This window comes from Anabrus simplex, chromosome 1 (assembly GCF_040414725.1).
Source record: "Anabrus simplex isolate iqAnaSimp1 chromosome 1, ASM4041472v1, whole genome shotgun sequence".
Lineage (NCBI taxonomy): Eukaryota > Metazoa > Arthropoda > Insecta > Orthoptera > Tettigoniidae > Anabrus > Anabrus simplex.
The window spans coordinates 387,660,981-387,680,891 of record NC_090265.1 but is presented as its reverse complement, the minus strand read 5'-3'; the positions used below and the strand labels follow the sequence as shown (position 1 = coordinate 387,680,891).

The 19,911-nt window shown below is 37.8% G+C and overlaps 1 protein-coding gene across 1 annotated transcript in view; it reads left to right on the top strand.

Moving 5' to 3' along the window:
• wus (TM2 and DnaJ domain-containing protein wurst) overlaps positions 1-19,911 on the top strand; it is a 73,790-nt gene that overhangs the window by 44,660 nt on the left and 9,219 nt on the right. The window contains exons 3-4 of the mRNA XM_067134968.2: positions 5,630-5,831; positions 12,522-12,789. Coding sequence (XP_066991069.2) covers positions 5,630-5,831; positions 12,522-12,789 — 470 coding nt within the window. The remainder of the gene's footprint in view (positions 1-5,629; positions 5,832-12,521; positions 12,790-19,911) is intronic.

The following is a 19,911-nucleotide window of genomic DNA, read 5'->3' as shown; positions in this document are numbered from 1 at the left end:
ATCAGTTTTGCTGAGAAAAAATTTGTTCTGCATTGATTAAATATTCTATAAATGATAATATTACAGTTTGGTTATAAGACAAAATACATTAAGTATACAAAAATGATTGAATGTTGTTCCTGTACAAATTGCTCTCATTTGCCACACATAGCTCAGAATGTTCTGCTTTTAATTTTTGTCAAGCATATTGAGATCACAGAAAGAGGGCCACTGCAGGGTAGCCATTTTGTCTGGAAGTAATTATGGCCTTCTTGCCTAGAAAAGTCAGGACTCTAGTCTTAATCCTGTGTATCTCTTGTTAAAAAAATACTTATCTGTAAGTTGATATCTTTTAGGCTAGTTAATAATTACAAATCTATGTTACCATCATATTATCATCATCAAACCGTAACTACGGTAGCTCACCTCACGGATATTTTCATTGACACTACAAACGTGTTGTGCTTGTGAAACCAAAGTTGCACTAACTGGATTGTAGGTTCCTTTTTGCCTTCTAATTCATCTGTGGCCTCTTTAAATGGTTTCAGGAAATCTGTAATTCTTTCAAGCTCATTATCATACCCCTGTAATCTGTAAGTGGCATTCTTTTTCTATCAGTAAAGAAACACCTTCATTATACCGAGTGTGTAAGGACTAGCTTAGTGTACAAGCTGTTCCAGCATGTGCTGACCTTTTGTTCTAGAAATGAATTCAAAGATCAGCAGAGGCCACTTTTCTTCATGTAATGCTCAATTCATTTTGCAGTATTTATTGTTTCTGTGATTATTGGGGCATCATTTAACAAGTTGTTTTCATCGAACGTGTGACTAAGTACTGTGTTAATGCAATGAGCAGAACAACAAAGCCATTTGTGATTTTCCAAAGCTTTTATTGTATTGGCCCCCTGGTCAGTGATGAAAACAAAATTATGTAACATTTTTGGTGAAATGTTCCAATCAGCGATCCTATCTTCCATTTCTTTCATAAGTTCACTCCAATCTTCTTAATGTCAGGGAATTTAGTTTTAAATAAAACATTATTCACACCCTTGTTTATGTAATGTGCAGTAAACATCAAATAGTGCACCTGGCTGTGCGAATCAGTCCACGTATATACTGTCGTGGCACATGCCCTATTACTAACATCGTTAATGATAGAAGGCATTATGCTCTTTCTAATTATACATATTAGCCTGTTCCTTGATGTCTACTTATAGTAGAGGGATATGACATTGCATCTGTAATGTTGACTTTTCCATGATGTGCATGTAGGTCTATTCTTGGCCCATTTCTTTGAAACCTTCACTAGTAATGGTATTAAAAGGTCTCATATCTCCACTCTATGTGAATGTGGTGCAGAACAGACAATGAGCCATCTCCTTGTTTGTAACTTGTGTCCAACTACTTGCTCTCTCCAGAATGTGATGGGCGCTACCAAGGAAGCATGTAAATTAGCCGCTTACTGGTCACACCACATTTAATTAATTTTGTATTTATGGAGAGCTTAAATCACATCGTTACCTGCCATCATCAGAAATGATTAATGATTATAGTACCAGATTTGTTGTTGTCCTGTTATTATTATTATTGTAAGTATAATGTATGTTTCTGACACGATTAAATAAATAAATAAATAAATAAATAAATATCTTAAGCACAAATTGTGACATACTTCGTTGTACTACCGGTTTTTATTAATGCCGATACTCCTGAAGGAGTTGTGTCATTGTTCCAAATTGAAAACACAATAATGTTGAACAATTTGTGTCAAATATATACCTAGTGGACTTGCTGTTTTCATCTAGAATAAACAGAAAGTTATTGCAGATGTCGCTTCTTAGTCCCTCCTGTTTCTTCAACATGTATACTTTGTTTTCAGTCTTACTTGTTACTACACTTGCTTCGTTGTGCTGCATGGTTTCATACAGATACGGTACAGCACTAAATGAGAAGCCTGTGCTGGCTGTAGTCGCACATGGAGAAATACAAGTTAACTTCACTGGTGTCGGATATTAACGTAGGATTTTATGCTTGGCCACCGATATTTGTGCAGACAGCCAAACCAGTTAGGTTATACTTGGCTTATCTTGTATTCTGTGCTTGCTTACTTGTTCATGCAAGACTCTAATGGAAGCAATCTCAAACTAGGCTAGAGGTTCCATGGGTCCCAACCCTTGCTCCAAACTTTGATAGACCTTAGAGCATCATCTCTTCTAATTGCTTCTTTCATGAGGCAGGTGATACTGTGGATGTATGTCCCCATCCCTGTTGGGGAAACATGAAGCTGATGCAACTGTCAGATATAGGAATTTACAGTCATTTAGAGTCCCTATTAGTTTATTGTTGCATCTTTTGTGTGGATGATCAGTTTCAGTAGTGAGCAACATCTTACTATTGCCTTTTTGATGTGGTTGGTCAGCTTCGGTAGTGGTCAGTTTTTCCTTTTTTTTTTTTTTCTTTTCGTGTGGCTATTTCTAGCCGAGTGCAGCCCTTGTAAGGCAGATCCTCTGATGAGGGTGGGCGGCATCTGCCTTGTGTAGGTAACTGCGTGTTATTGTGGTGGAGGATAGTGTTATGTGTGGTGTGTGAATTGCAGGGATGTTGGGGACAGCACAAACACCCAGCCCCCGGGCCACTGGAATTAACCAATGAAGGTTAAAATCCCCGACCCGACCGGGAATCGAACCCGGGACCCTCTGAACCGAAGGCCAGTACGCTGACCAGTCAGCCAACGAGTCGGACAAGTGGTCAGTTGAAGTATGTTATTGAACTATTTCAGTCATAAAGTATAATTCTTTCCAGATTTGTTTCATTATTGGATTTTATAATGAAGTACTGTGTTAATGCAATGAGCAACACAATGAAGCCATTTGTGATTTTCCAAAACTTTTATTGTATTGGCCCCCTGGTCAGTGATGAAAAAAATAAATTTTTATATATTGTAGGCACTATTTTACTTCAGTTAACTTGTAGATTACATTTTGTCTACCATATTATGCAGATTATGGAAAAGATGATATTTTGCCTTCATTGCTGAGTAATGTGAGGAGGAATAACAGGAGAGTAAAGACCAGGCCAGTGAGATGAAATGTTTACGTGTGATGGGAAAGACTAGAAAGGAGAGGGCAAGAAATGAGAATGTTGGGTAGTAATTGGAAGAAAAGCTTTCACACAGAATGAAAATATTTAAACTGAGATGGTTTGGACATGTTAAGGTGGTGGAAGAGGAAAGGATACCAAAGTGGATGATGGAGGCTAAGACTGAAGAAAGGAGAACAAGAGCTAGACCCAGACTTGATCAAGAAAAGCATAATGAGAACTTGGATTGTAACACAATTGAGGAGCAGCTAAGATGATTGGAGAGAGGAAGATGGAAAGGTGCCATTAACATCCTGACCTGGCTGGAGCTGGGAAAGGGAAATAAATGATGATGTCGTCTTACGTTCACATAACAAAATTTTCCAAATTCTAAATGAATTTGATAAATCTGTTATGTAACTGCCTAAATATCAATTCTGATCGTTCATATGGGGTACTGTTCAGTAGTGGGGTACCCACTGAACTCAAGATGATGGATTCATCATGGTTGCCCTCCAACCCATAGGGACAAAGTTATGCCATTGTCAGAAAGGTGAGAATTTCTTCATTTGCTTTATATTGACTCTTGAATGTAAATTCCAACCCATGATGTGTGTGTAGCAATGAATAGATGTCCACCTCTGTAGTTCGATTCCCAGTACTGCCAGGCTGAAGGGCTGTCATGTGATTAAAATGGTATATGCTGCTCACTTCTATTGTAAGGGTGTGCCTGAAAAGAGCTGCACTACCTCAGGATGAGGACACAAATTTACTTTTTTATTGAATAAATACCATTGCAGTACAATTTTGAAAATGACCAGATGTTTTGAGACATTGCCATGGTTGCCATCATTACAAAGAGGAATTTAAATACGACTGAACTGTATAATAATAGCTCTTCTCAGACTTCAACTTCATAAATTATAATGGCATGGAATCATGCGACTTACCTAAGTGTACGTGCCGACTGGTATGGTGCAGTACAATTTGCGCATGCTATATATAATTAACTATATGTGTTGCTACACAGCTAACCAGATAAGTTATATTGTCCACTATGATGCCATTCATCTTTCATTGTAGTTCTCACCGGCCACATGTAAATAAAATTGTATTGAACTGACTATCTAACTTGTCTTTAATTTCATCCAAAGTCAGACTTGCATCATGCGACATCACAAAAACCCACTGGGACACTCCCTCACCTGTATTTCTTTGTGTTTGTTTACACAGACATCTGAATAAAATACATGTTAAATATCTCTCAAGAGTCTCAGAATTTTTATCTATTCCATGCATTGAACAGGGTTTATATCAACATCTAAAAAGTGGAAAAGTATGTTTTCAACTTGATTAAAATGAAGTCTACCATATACTGAATAACAGACATTCTAGAAGCCATTGATAAATTATTATTGCTTTAAAGGACCTTGAGTAATTGAGGCATTAATAAAAGGCTTGTTTATTTTAATGTTATGTAAAATGGATTATTCTACAATTTAATACATACTGGTCAAAAAAAACAATTTGTAAAAGATAATCAGATATGCAGGTGTTGTTTTCATGAAAGCTGGAATTTTAGGATTTAATGACAAGTTAAAGTGGACAGATACTCCTGTATTACTTGAGTCTAGGAAGGCTGGAGTAGGAAACTCATTATTACCTATCAGGAATAAATAGAGGCTCTTGAGATATATAACAGACATTTATGGAAATGAATATAAAGCAAAATATCTCGCTAAAATAAGACTGAAGAAAAGCAAGAAAATGCTGAGCTGAATAGCTCAGGTGGGAGAGTGCTGCTGGCCTTCTGAGCTAAACTTGATGGGTTCAATCCCAGTTCTGCTGAGTGGTATTTGAAGGTGCTCGAATATGCCAGCCTCATGTTGGTAGATTTACTGGCATGTAAAGGAACTCCTGCAAGACAAAGTTTATTATTAATATCATTCATTATAATATTGATGGCACTAATGTCAAGTAGGTATGGGTATTTTATATGTATGTGTTAATGAAGAACTTCCAAATCAAAATATATTAACAGACAAATACCAGAATTCTATTAAAATAACAAATTAATAATTATGAGAATTTTAAGAATATTCCCAAGAAGAAATCTGAAGGTGAAGAAAGACCCAGTCGATGATAGTGTAGCAGTTAGTCTATTTAATTCTGGAGCCTACCATCTCAGTGTTATCTTGCTTTCAAGCTTCCTAGTTTTTGAGTTGATTTTGATATAATTATGCTCACATTATACTCTAAATGAGTTGGTTACATGGTATGGGTTGTGTGGCTGTGAGCTTACATTCAGGAGATGGTGGGTTTGAATCCCACATTCGGCAGTTCTGAAGATGGTTTTCATGGTTTCCATTTTCACTCCACCTTAATTAAGGCTGTTTGTCCAGTTACAGTATATCCCTTATCCCAGCACTACTGAAACCTAAAATATGTTACAGTTGTGTGACATTAAACAGATATCAGTACAACAAATGGTTAAATGAAGACTGTAATGTACTATGACTGCATTGATATTCATATTGTTTCAAACTGATGCCATCTTAATTTCTCATCGTCAGGTGTATGGGCTGTTGGGAACATAGGTCGAGAGACTGGTTCCATTTGGTGGCCCCTGGGGGCAGCATATGCTGTTTACCCTCTTCGTTCTTATATAGCTGATGATTCCAATTGGTTCACAACAATGACATTCCTGGCAGCACTTGCCTTTGATAACAAATCAAAGAGATGGCGAAGGCACGTAAAGAAGAGATCATTGTGTAGGTGAGTGAAACAATTTTTGTTCATACCTTGTATTTATAGTTTATGACTTGGAATCTAATGAAATTCAACTAGTTCAGATAACCATGATTTCTGCCCAAGAATATCAGATGAATCGGTCAGGATGGCCAGTTGAATCTGCTATTAATTAAAATGCTTGTAACATGTTTGTTATTAATTTATACAATTGAGATAACCTAATAAAATAAAAATGTAAAAAATTAAAAACTGCCAAAACTGGATCTTCTATATCAAGGAAACCCATAAAAGTGGAAGATAAATTTTGGAGCAGAGAAATTCCCTATGTTAAATTTTACTTAAAAACAGAAAACTGCCTGATGTGGAAACGGAACTATTTTTGGGCGCTATTTGCCTAAATAACTTGGTGGAAATGGAACAATTTAAACATAACTGCTATTAAACTCTATTGGATTATTTTCAATTTTGTGATGACGATAGCAAGTAAGGCATTTATTTTGAGACTGATTGTACTCAGACCTGTACGAAGTATTAACCCCATCCTCAGTGTCTGCCTTCTTCAAGGACAGTGGTAGATTGTGTAATATTCTGGGCTGTAAATAATGTACCATTAATCTTTCTACCAGTCTTGCAATGTGCATGTAGGGTAGTTATGGTTCATTTCAGGTTTTTGTTTGGAAGCATTATCAATCTATCAGTCAATCAGTCATCATTGATCTGCATTTAGGGCTGTTGCCCAAGTAGCAGATTCCCTATCAGTTGTTTACCTAGTCTTTTCGAGAAATTATTTCAAAGAACTTGGAAATTTATCGAACATTTTCCTTGATAAATTATTGCAGTCCCTAATTCTTGTTCTTATAAATGAATATTTACCCCAATTTGTCCTCTTGAATTCCAATTTTATTTTCATATTATGATCTTTCCTGCCTTCAAAAACTCTACAGCTATACTCAAGCTTTTCAATTTGCCTACTAATGTTACTCCATGCCATCTCTCCACTGACTGCTCAGATCATACCACTTAGTCAAGCAGCTCGTCTCCTTATTCCCAAGTCTTCCCAGCCTGAAGTTTGCAACATTTTCATAACACTACTTGAGTGAAAGAACTGTGAAGCATTGTGATTTCTTAAGGAGTTTTGTACTGTATTTTTACAATACTGTATAATAAAAATGTCTTTAAAATGTAAGATGCTTACATTATAGGAGGAAATTAAAGTGATTGAAGGGCAAGATAAAAACAAATGTCCTACTTAGCTGTGCTATTTAAAGTAGGAAAAACTCAAATTTATGACATTTCAAAAAACTGAATAAAGATGAGTAGTTGAACGGAAAAGCAGTAGATGTGAAACACAAATGTACAGATAATGATGAAATAAATTGTGCTATGTTCAAGTGGTTTGATAGTGCTTTGTCAAAAGGAGTGGCTATTTCAGGGTCATTGATTCAAACTAAAGCTTTAGAGACAGCAAAAAGAGTTGGGTAAGGACAATTTCAAGACATTTGATAGGTGACGCGAGTATTTTGAACAATGCCAAACATTGTTTTCAGTTCTGTGTGTGTCGAACCTAATGTGGTGATATAAAGACAGTAACAGACTGGAAAGTAAAAACTTGAAGATCTAGTAGTGGGATATATACTTTAAGACGTGTTCAGTCGTGATGAAATGGGCTTGTTTCGTTTAGTACTGCTAAATGACACGGACTATACGTGGTGTGGAATGCATTGGCAGAAAGATGTCTAGAGAAAGACTTTCAGTTTTTATTTGTGCAAACATGGCTGGTGAAATCAAGAAACCTATTGTAATAGGAAAAGTAGCATGTCCCAGATCTTTCAGACACCTGGACCGTAATTCCCTTCCAGTGTAATTATAATGGAATATAGTGATGGGATATTCAATTAATTTTACTGAATCGATTCATTTGATTCCATTCACGTTACTGAGTTGATACATTGAGCCGATTCGCGGCTCATTAGAGTCATCGATCTTATTGCATCTGTGTAGTATGTACTGATAAGACAGCAGCAGCAACATTCAGTGCTTGCTGCTGCCATCTGGTTTTCATTCTATGAACTGCTTTTCTATGCATCATCTAGCTTTCAGATTCTCGATCTTCCTGCAGCCACTTTTTCGCATCAAGTTTCGATGTTACAAAGCCTTCCCCCGACAGTGAAACTCCATTAAATAAGTATATAGAGTTAGATGAAAACATTTGTACACACAATCATCAATGATCTGCATTTAGAGCTGTTGCGCAGGTGGGAGATTCCTTATCGTTTGCCTAGTATTTTCTTAAATGATTTCAAGGAACTTGGAAATGTAATTATATTCTCGGGAAGTACATAATACAAAATAAATAAGTTAAAAATCGAAATGCAGGAAAAAATAGGTACTTGTGCAATACTAGACACACTTATTACAACACAAAACTTTTGTAGTTAATAATAATAATAATAATAATAATAATATTAATAATAATACCCGCTCTCACTCCATAGGCTTCTGAGGGATGTGAAGTTCCCGTGCCGATATCACAATCCTCTTCCATCCTTTTCGATTCTGAGCCTGCTCTTCCCAGTTATCAGTTTGGAGCGTCTGGCATACCTTGTTGATCTCCTTCTTCCAGGTGCTTTGGGGTCTTCCTGAAGGTCTTTTCCTATTAAGAGATACCTTGTATAGATCTACTGAGGCTCTGTTATTCTGCATCCTCAGTACATGTCGAGCCAAGTGCAGTGTGTTGGATTCTATCACACCCGTCATAGCGTGTTGTTGAGAGAGGGTGTAAATCTCATTATTAGATCTTTTCTGCTAGCTTTGAGAGATAGGATCGAACCATGGGCCAAATATTTTTCTATAAACTTTATTCTCAAAGACTGCTGCTGCTCTTTCTTGGTTATACTCCATGTCTCGGAAGCATACGGAGGTACTGGTCGAACGATTGTATTCTAGATAATCATTCTCCATTCCTTGTTAAAAACTTGGAGCCTAATATAGGGCTCATATAGTAAAATGCCTTGTTTGCATTCTTTATTCTAGCTTGGCATTCCTGTTGCCTTAAGTTTTGCTCATCGATTAATACACCAAGGAATTTAAAACTCCTCTACTCTGTTAAATATATATTTCCCAATCTTCAAAGAGAATCTGTCAACCTCCTCATGATTTGGTCTCTGTACAACCCTGTAATGTGTCTGTTATTCATTTACCCATAAGCCAGTTTTTGCTGGCATTTCCTCTAGTTCCTCAAAAAACTGCCTAATTTCTAATTAATTGTGGCCGATAGGAACAATATAATCCGCATATGCAAGGACTTTATAGTCTCACCAATATGAAGCCAGCAGGTACAAGAGCTAATTTCCTGATAATCTTCTCCATTGCAATGTTGAATAGAAGAGGCGATAGTGCATCCCCTTGTCTCAGACCAGTTTTATTGTGGAAAGAACTTGAAACGTTCTGGACGAAGTAATTTTTCCATTATCTTGCTTTCTTCTTAAGTTTAATAAATTGATGTGAAAGAACATGTAATCACCTTTTATAAGGTTTTATTAAGCTTAAGACGACCAACTGGTGCATAAACAAATTCAGTGGCAACAGTAACATCTGACTAGAAAGTGTCAGAGAAAATATACAAATAAGGCAACTTTAAAGCTGGATTAAGACACGTCAAAGAGATCACACAAATAAATTATATCAGAGTATGACTGCTTTTGAAGTGCCAGTGTAAAATGCACATAATCTTAAGCTATTTTAACAACTTAATATTGAATTATAACAGAATATATTCTCAGTAGCTGGTTTTGGCATTTGGTCAGGAGAGCTACTTTATTTTACTACAAAGTAATTTTTATTTTAACCAATAACGATATGTAGATGATAAAACTTTTAAATTATGAACCATTTTAGTATCCCCTACCAAGTCTGTTTTCACTTCCACTTGCTTTTGCCAGGTTCTTCTTACATGCTTTCTATCCAAACCCCCTAAGGTCAGCATGTATGCTTCTCCAACCCTGAGTGTGTTAGGTTTGTGAGACCTTAGGGAGTATTTCATTTTACCGCATGCCTTTTCTGTAATTGATGCCCTTATTATTTGAGAGGCTAGAACTGTCCTTCATCAGTTTTGAGGTTGATAATCTCAGTTCACATGTCCTGTGAATTGAACAATAATTTCAACATTATTTCAATACTGTATTATAAAAAAGGGAAGGAAGAGTATCTGATATAAGCCTCCTGAGATAGTCAGTTGACGTTATAACATGACTCACCATTCAGTGTAGAACAGAGGTAAATGGAGGACGATAAAATCTATCTATACAGTCGAAGTTTTGATCATCCTCGAGGATATTAGGCCTTGTTGACAATGCCAGGAAGAATGTAAAAAATACAAGGGCTATATTTTAAACAAGGACCATTTTGCGTGAAATAAAAACTGTGAAATATTTTTGAACAATTCATGATTCATTTGATTCTACACACATTCAGCTACATTTCTACATAATCTGAATTTTTGTTCAAACATTTGTCGTATCGTGAGATAAGTTTTTGTAAACCCTCATCATAAAAGTCTGCTGCCTGTGATGAGAGCCATTTCTGAATGGCCATTTTCACTTCCTTACTGTGTGGAAATGCTTTCCAGCAAAGAACCTTTTCAGATGAAGTAAGAGATGGTAGTCATGACGCTCATGGTCAGGGCTATAGAGGGGGTTTATTGAATTCCTGCTAGCCAAATGATTCAATATGTGTTCAAGTTACAGAGTGAGGTCTTATTGCATGAAGAAACAGCACTCCAGCAGACAGAAGTCTGTGGCATTTATTGTGGGGTGTGCAGCAAAGTTTTGTCAAAGTATGCTTGAATTTCACTTTTGTCGGAGATGATGCGTCGCCACTCCATTGATTGCTGCTTGAATCAGTGGTCATGTGAGACACCTACCTCTCATCTTCTGTAATGATATGGTCCATGGCACTGGGTCAAGAATATCAAAGTAGGCCTACTGGTACATCTCTTCATTTTGTGTTCCTCAGTCAGCATCTTTGTTGGCACATTTTTGTAGAGAATTGACCTTGCAATTTGTGGAAGGTGAAGTGACAGAGAGGTAATTGTGAATCATCTGTTTGCATGAAGGATGATGTCAACCCCATGCACATTATTGTCACAAATCAGGGATAGCTGATTAGTGCATTGACCATTATGAACATTATCCTGGTTTTCCTTGAATATCCACTTATGGGCTTTTCCATTACTCATAGCATTGGGGACATACACTTCACAGATCTGACGATGAATCTCTGCCATTGGCACATTCCTTGCTGTCAAGAACTGGATCACAGACTGTATTTCACATGCAGCAGGCTACTCAATCACCTTAATGAGTTCCACGAGTTACTCAGATGGTTAAGGTGCTAGCTTTCTGACCCCAAGTTGGCAGGTTCGATCCTGGCTCAGTCCAGTAGTATTTGAAGGTCCTCAAATGTGTCAGCCCCATGTTGGTAGATTTACTGGCACGCTAAGGAACTCCTGCAGCACAAAATTCTTGCACCTCGGAGTCTCCAAAAACCATAAGCATAGTTAGTGGGACATAAAACCAATAAATTGTTTTTGTTGTTGTTAGTATTATTATTATTATTATTATTATTATCATCATCATCATCATCATCATCATCATCATCATCATCATCATCAAGTTCCATTGCACACTACAAAGAAAGTTTTCTGTACTTAACTTGAAACTATCTACTAAAGTGTCAATAACAGACTTCATAATTCATATAATTTGTCACACTTTTTCATAATATGATCCACTTCACTTATAATCACTGACAAGTTTACAGAATGTAAATAATATTGTGTCCAACACACATCTTTAAAATTGATTTTGATAAAATCTGAGGATGTTTTCGTTGAACGAAACAAGTCATTCAGTTACTAATATATTTCTTTTACAGATATGGCACAGTACAGTGTCTTAAGTGTTATATATTTCTTGTTTCAACAGAACCCCCAAAAAATTAAAAGTTATATTGTAAGAAGGAATGTGCAGGTTTTTAAAAGATATGGACAACCAGTTCTTAATTAAAATATTTCCATTGTAAAATCTATTGTCTAATTCTCCATTCATGACTGCTACTGGTCTGTAAAGGGGATTATAAAGTCTAAGGGGGAGGAGGAAAAGGAAATCAAAGGCAGAATAAGGTAACATCAGGTGGAGAAATTAGAAATGAAATTAGATCTGATGAGAAGTGTGGCCGCAGACTGGCATGCAGAAGAGGTGAGGATTAAATAGTAGAAAATTATATGTTGAAACTCAGATTTGCTTTGGACTTGGGACTGATCTGGGTTCATAGCTTATGAGTGGTGTAATAGAAGCAGAGGCAGTTATTCTATTAACAAGTGAAACTGTTGTCGAAGCCTGTGTAATGAGAGTAAGTATGAATGGTAATGAGTAGACACGTGCTGCGTTGTATTCCTGTAGTTCAACCCAGTGGATAAGGTTATGGAAGTAGGACTATATAAAAGGCACTGGATTAGACAGGTTGAACATTTGGATGAATTTTCGCTGCAGCCTTTGATGTGCAAGGTTTTATTGTTTGGAAGGAAAGAGATCACATTTCTTACTAATAAATTCAACTGAATAAATTGTGCTTTTTTTTGGTACTCATTGTATTGAACCATTTCCTTTTTTTATATTATAAAAATGAAAATCTTCACTTTGTGTATCATTATAGGCGTATCGTCACACTCACCCTGTGTGGACTTCTTTACTCTTCACTGTGGTGTAGTTACTTGTACTTCAATGCCAAGATAACCGACAGTGATGGTGAGGAGGTGAGGATACATGAAGCTCTACACCACTTCTTCTCTTCACCCCTCTGGACAGAATTTAAACAGTCTTTAGATGATACCTGGACATATGCTCAACACCATGGCTGGTATGAAACATGGAAACAAATCATTGACCTCTCAGATCCACATGGAGAACAGAATGCTTATAAGGTATTATTTCAATATATGTATTCTTTACCAAACTGTATTGTTCTTGTATAAATCATCATCATCATCATCATCATCATCATCATCATCATCATCATCATATATCAGTAAGATTCTCTCACTTGTAACTATTGATCTAACACCTGAGAAAAGGTTGTAGCAGGGTATGATAGTGAATATTGCCCAAGAGTCAAACTGAAAAGGTCATATACCAATTGCTTGCCCTTCATTAGAGAGATGTTCATGCCAATTCGCAAACCACTGTTGGTATCCTAAGAGGAGGTATCAGTTTGAACTTGTAAGTGGGTTTGTAGTGGTGCCAGGGCGGAGCAATTTGCTGCCCCAGTACTATTTTCTAAATCTTGTAACCCAAACTTTGATCAAAGCTATTCATGAACAGTTATCCTTTCTTGTTGAGCCTCAGAAAAAAGCAACTGCAAAACGCAAATTTAAAACAAGCACATTGTATTAATGCTATGGTAAAGAACTTCCTACTATCTAACCAAAAACAATAGACCATTCAGTGAACACAAGGACCTAATTGAGTTCCAAAAGAAAATGGCCAGATAATTTTATTATTATTATTATTATTATTATTATTATTATTATTATTATTATTATTATTATTATTATGTGGTGCTGTTTATTTATTTTACTGCTACACTCCTAGAAAAATTCCACAAAATATCATGGGCATGCGGGACATCAATACAAACATCCTGTATCATTTGCAAAGCTTAAAATTAAATATGACAAGTTTCATTCCTTTTATATTGTTTGTAATATAATAATTGTAGTAAGAACTAATAGAAATATTTGAGTTACTAACATCCTGTGTATATGGTAGCTATCTCATAAACCTTGATATATAGCCTACACAGTTCAAAAAAATTAGGGGAACATGTTTTGTAATGTCTGGTATGTGAACGTTAATTTGGTAGATGGGATTCCAATGGTTGTACTGCATACCTTGAGACCATAGCTACTCAGGGTATGTCAAATGGAAGTTATACTCCATCTGTAGGCGTAGCTATGCATTAAACTGTCAGGTGACCCCTCAAGACAAAGTGAATAGTGGTGCATCCATATGTCATGAGGTACACAGACTACTGCGATCATTTGAGCACGTTGTACATAAACCAGCACACCCCATGAGACCTTAATGAGGTGCAAGTCGGAAGGGCCGTCACTTTGATCCAGGAAGGATGGACTTTTTGTTGTGTTGCTGTGGATCTCAACGTCTTCCCGTCACTTATTCACCGCTTGTGGAATCACTACAATGAGACAGGCCAGTTCACAAGGAGGGTTAGTTAAGCTCGTGGATGCATAAGAACCCCACAGGATGACTGATATCTGACCATCTGTGCATTGCGGCGTCGTTCAGCAACTGCCAGAGAACTGCAACAAGACCTCAGGAGGGTCACTGGAGTCATGGTGTCTGACCATACAGTAAGGGACAGTTTAAGTGAAGTGTCCTTACGACCAAGACGTCCTGTTCAAGTGCCTTGTTTAACGCAGCAACATCGCGCAGCTCGCCTTCTGTTTGCCCGCACCCACGTCAACTGGCAATTTCGCCAATGGAGACCTGTGTTGTTTACAGACGAGTCCAGATTTCCCCTGAAACAGCGTGAAGGACGTCAACGTGTATGGAGACACCGTGGTGAGCAGTACATGCCAAATGTTGTCCAGGAAGACAACCGATTTGGGCAAGGTTCTGCGATGATGTGGGATGGCATCAGTATAGATGGCCATACGGATCATTTCGTCGTCCATGGTAATCTTACCGCTGCGGGGTACATCGAGCAGATACTGCTACAGCACGTGTTGGTTGCTGCATATGGTGTTGGCCCTGAATTTGTACTTGTGCACGACAATGCCAGGGGTCATATAGCGCGCATCACCAGAGCTGTCTTGCGAGAATTGGACATTCAAGAGATGGAATGGCCAGCGCGAGTCCCGACCTTAATCCCATCGAGTGTGTGCAGAATAGGCTTGACAGAAGTGTTTGTGGGCATCCTGTTCCACCACAGACTGTCCAAGACCTCAAACAGGCTCTCATCGAAGAATGGGACCTGATACTGCAATGTGACCTCCGTCGACTTGTACGAAGCATGCCACGTAGGTGCAAAGCTGTGATAAATGCTTGTGGAGGACATACACCATACTGAAGCTCTCCAACTGTAATAAAAATTCACCATGGAGGACTGTTATCATTTTGTTTTTGCCACATTTGGACATTTCCATTTGTGTTCTGAAAATGAACGCGAATCCATCGATGTTCTTTTGTATACTTCAACGGTAAGAATAAAGGTTTAGTTGGTAATATACCTGGGTGCGAGGTATTGTTTGTGGAGCATGGCATGCATTCAAAAATATGTTCCCCTAATTTTTTTTAACTGTATCAATCACAATCCTCTCCGGTAGGTGCATCATAGTAAAATAAATTAAAAACTGTCCCTGCAGAACATGTTGCCTACATTACAGCAAAAATGTACAGTAGCATTATATCCTGTTTACTCCTATTAGATTTTCAGTGAAGGGCATATATGCTGTGCGATGAGGAAAGTATTGCTCCTTTTCTTTTGTTGTGTCCATGGACGATAATTATAATTGGTTATTGCAGTGTTCATCATTCTGTTGTATAGAGGAACGGGGGGCAAGATGGGTTGTGTGTTTATTTGTCTGCATGATTCTGCTACCTTTGCTATTGCTCATGATTGTGATCTTATTACCTGTCATATTGAAAATTTCATCAGGTAAAGTACAATTTCAAGTACTGTATATTAGTTTTTGAATCCGTAAGTTATGAATTTCATTATGGTCCGTATTGACAATTGATCACTATCAAAGGGTAGAGAAAGGTCCACCTATTCAATACCATTAGCTTTATATAGTGTCCTATATAATTGGTACTAGTTTCAACCCTACATACATTGGATCATCTTCAGCCATGATCTAATTGGAAACATATGTTTACATACAGCCAACAATAAAGAATACAATTTACCGGGCGAGTTGGCCGTGCGCGTAGAGGCGCGCGGCTGTGAGCTTGCATCCGGGAGATAGTAGGTTCGAATCCCACTATCGGCAGCCCTGAAGATGGTTTTCCGTGGTTTCCCATTTTCACACCAGGCAAATGCTGGGGCTGTACCTTAATTAAGGCCACGGCCGCTTCCTTCCAACTCCTAGGCCTTTCCTATCCCATCGTCGCCATAAGACCTATCTGTGTCGGTGCGACGTAAAGCCCCTAGCAAAAAAAAAAAAAAAAAAAACTGTTCAATTGTACAAAAGCACAGGTGTGTAGTTTGACATGTATGTACAAAATAAGGGCTTTGGTACTACTTAGTAATAGTATATTATTTACCTGGTACTCTGTAGATAAACACAGGACACACTGCTAATGTACCATATTTCTTTGCTATAAAGCAGGGAACCTATGATGTAGGGATGGTTTTAACTTATTTTCACCATAATGCACCTGTTAGAGGGCTGTAAAGTATCTTTAAAAAAAAAAAAAAGCAAAGCAAAGTCATCTCCGTACAGACCATGAAGGTCCTTGGAGGGGTGGAAGGTAAAGGCTTCCACTATCCGTAACCTCGTCATTTGATGGGGTAGAGAGGTTAGTTTTACACCCGGCCGCCTTTGCCACCAGGAATTAACCTGGTACTCATTTTTCTTGTAGGCTGAGTAAACCTCAGTGCCATGTGCACCTCCGGATGTGGAAATCTCGCTTCTTAAATTTTACAACTTCCTGATGGGGATTCTATTGTAAAGTACTTACCGTATACAAAATATGTTAGTCACTCAAATTTTTCTATTTGTTCTTACTAAAATTAGTACATCATAATCAATTAAATGCCTTAAAATTGTTGTATTTAATTTTATACTTTGCTAACGTTGTATGATTTTTGGGTCATTTTTGGTAGCATTATAATAGTCTTTACAATGAAGTTTGGAGTTTGCACATGCTTGAAGTTCTGACTTCCTCAAAATAGTACAGCACATGTTCCTGCTTCAAACCACTTCAGTTCCATCAATTAAAATATTCTCTACATGTACATTATAGCCAGGGATAGCCAACACTGCACCATGAATTTCTTCATGCATGGAACATCTCATCCACAGTTTTTTTTACAAAGAGTATATGTAGTTTTATTGTCATCTTATCAAATGAATCAGATACAACCTCAACCTATACAGCGTAAATCATCTCTAACTGTTAGGCTCCTCAGTGTGTTAAAATCTGATTCAGGACAAAACAAATTTAGGAAATACCTGAAAAAGAAAATGCCAAATAACAGATTATACTTGAAAAACATACCATAAATTTTGTAGAGTTTTCCTACATCTGGTTTAGTAGAGGTGCACTTAACCCTATAACTGGTAAACATCATGATAGCGACGTATTTCCGTGTAGCTCTACCACTAAAGTCAAGATCACAATGCATTATGTCAGCACTTACTAATCTCATGATAGCTCTTTTATTGTCACTGTATTGATCAGATATTATACATCACTTTAAATAGGAAAGTCTGTTTATAATTATAACACATTAGTAAAGTAATTTAGTGTCATGGAGAAGGTTGGCATACACGCAGATAAGAACATATTGCAGACAGCAATCTTGTTTTGTGTGGTTGCCTAGTGCATACTTACTGGAGACCCATGAAGGCAGGAAGAAACAGAAGCCACCCTGGAGATGTAGCGCATGAGTCCAACTAAGCAGTCTGTGTTTTGGAAAAAAAGTAAAATAAACTTGTGTCCTCATCCTGAGGTGGTGCAGCCCTTTTCAGGCATATCCCCAATGGTATGCCTTTGCTGGCAAGATGTAGTGTTTACACTGCGCTATGTCTTCTGGTATGGGCTAGAATAAAATTGTTACTTTCATTGACCTGTCTCAGTCTCTTCCTTGGCTTTGACAATATGAAAGTGGCTGAGGTATGAGTGATGCTAGTAATGCCATTCCTTATGCAGCCAGTCCCTGCTATGAATGGTGTGAAAATGTCGCTCATAGGGTCGGTTGGTGCAGGCATTTCAGTGGGCTTGGCAGACTGATGTGCAATAGCAACTTCTGGCTCAGTGAGGAAAGCAATGGGAAACTACCTCACTCCTCATTTCCCTAGTACGCCTCTTCAGTGACACCTAGGCCATCTATGACAGCTAATGGTGAACCTGTTGAGGATCCAACCAGCCTTCGGGCTGAATACCCAACATACATCCCCAATGGAGGTGAGCTGCATCCTACCGTTTTAACCACATACCAGCCCTCCTGCCATTCTTAAATTTCTGACAGTACCGGGAATCGAACCCGGGCCACTGAGAACAGCAGCTAATAGTGCTAATCATTACGCTATAGAGGCTGTGTATGTATTATATTATTCAGTCCTTTTTAATTTCTCTTACCTTCACAATCGTTCAAGATAGTGAAAAGTGTATATATTCTTGATCAGCACAAAATGGTGCACATTTTGTATATAACATGACAGTCATAAAGCTATTTTTTGTTACCTCTGTGTTGCCTAGAACTTCATGGACTATTTAGACGTTTTTCTTTTGTGTGGAATATTTCATCTATACCCCCTTAAAACACTAAATTGATGAGATTGATTTCTTACTATATTTTTCTCTATTTGTATGAATAAAATGACATGTAATATTTAATTATTAGTCAACTATTGTCTTTTGGGTGATTTTATGAAAAGTTGCTTGCAAAACTCCTTAGAAATGGTTATCAGTTGGAGGTAACATAGTCGCCAGTTGCAGGGTTAAACCATATCTGCACGTTCAAGTTCATACCTCCTCTTAGAGTACCAATGGTGGTTTGAAAATTGGCACAAATGTTTCTCTTATGAAGGGCTAATTATTGTTTTAAGGCTTGTCCAATTTGACTCAAGGGCACTTTTCTCTATTTGACCTATCTACAGTTTTTTACAAATCCAGTATAATCTGGACATTCTTCTGCAATTCTTGTCCAGCACTTTTCCTTTTATCTTGAAGTGTGATTCTATCTTCTTGTTTTTCTCATGGTATTTTCCTTTAACACCATTCCTCACTGAAGAATAGGGTGAGAATTCACTAGCAGTGTTCTGTACCTGTCATGAGAGACAATGAATAAGGAGTTTGTAACCCATCAAAACAGAATACCTGCCAGTAACATGAAGTTGACAACACTTGGCTTATGCGTGATCACCTGGGGATTTTGCAGTCCTTCATCTTTTTTCCATTTGGGTAGCCTCTCCAGTCTGCCTCCTTCCTCTATGGCTATATTCATCTCTAAATTCCATGCGCCGCATAGTTTCATGAGTAAGGTGCCTTTTCTTTTTATGAGTTGCAAGACAGTTGTGAGTCCTGTGTGTCAGCTAGTACTGTAGTGAATCAAGACGGCCTTGATTGTGTGGCGAGCTGTGAAGTGTTCTGGAACAGGACTACACTGCGAGAGGTTATGTTAGAGAGTATGAGTTCGAATCGCTGCAGTTTGGTGTATTCTGCCGAGTGAGTGAGTGAAGAGGTGAATTAGAAAATTCAAATGTAAGTGAACTTGAAAGTAAATATAAATATTCGTTGAGTAAATTTGGTCAATAGCAAAACATGCTACCTCTTTGTGTAGTAATTTCAGATTTTAGGACCCTGAGTACACATTGCAACTGGTGTCAGAAGCGGGACTTAATTGGTAGATTTCAGCAGTGAGATCATCTTGGTACTTGACATGTTTCAGGAATACAAAGTGGCCATTGTAGTATGAAAACTTGTGCTGTGGCTGAGTTTTCAAAAAGTTATGCTTTGACGCCCCAGATCATGCTCCCGATTAGCATAGAAATTTGTTGCATAATTAATACCACGTGACGATAGACATGGGAGCGGAATTTGTCCCTAGGCCGAATATTGCTAAGGGGCAGATAGAAACTGCCCTTTCGTGCTACAGGCAGCTTCAGGAGACACTATCCCTGTCCTGAAGGTGGTGTTACTGGAACTGACAGTGAGGCAAAGAAGTCTACGAGTCTTGCTTTTCATTGTAGATTTTACCAGTGAGGTCATCTTGGGACTCAACATGTTTCAGGAATACGAATTGGCCATTGTAGAATGGTAACTGGTGCTATAGCTGAGTTTTCAAGAAGTTATGCTCT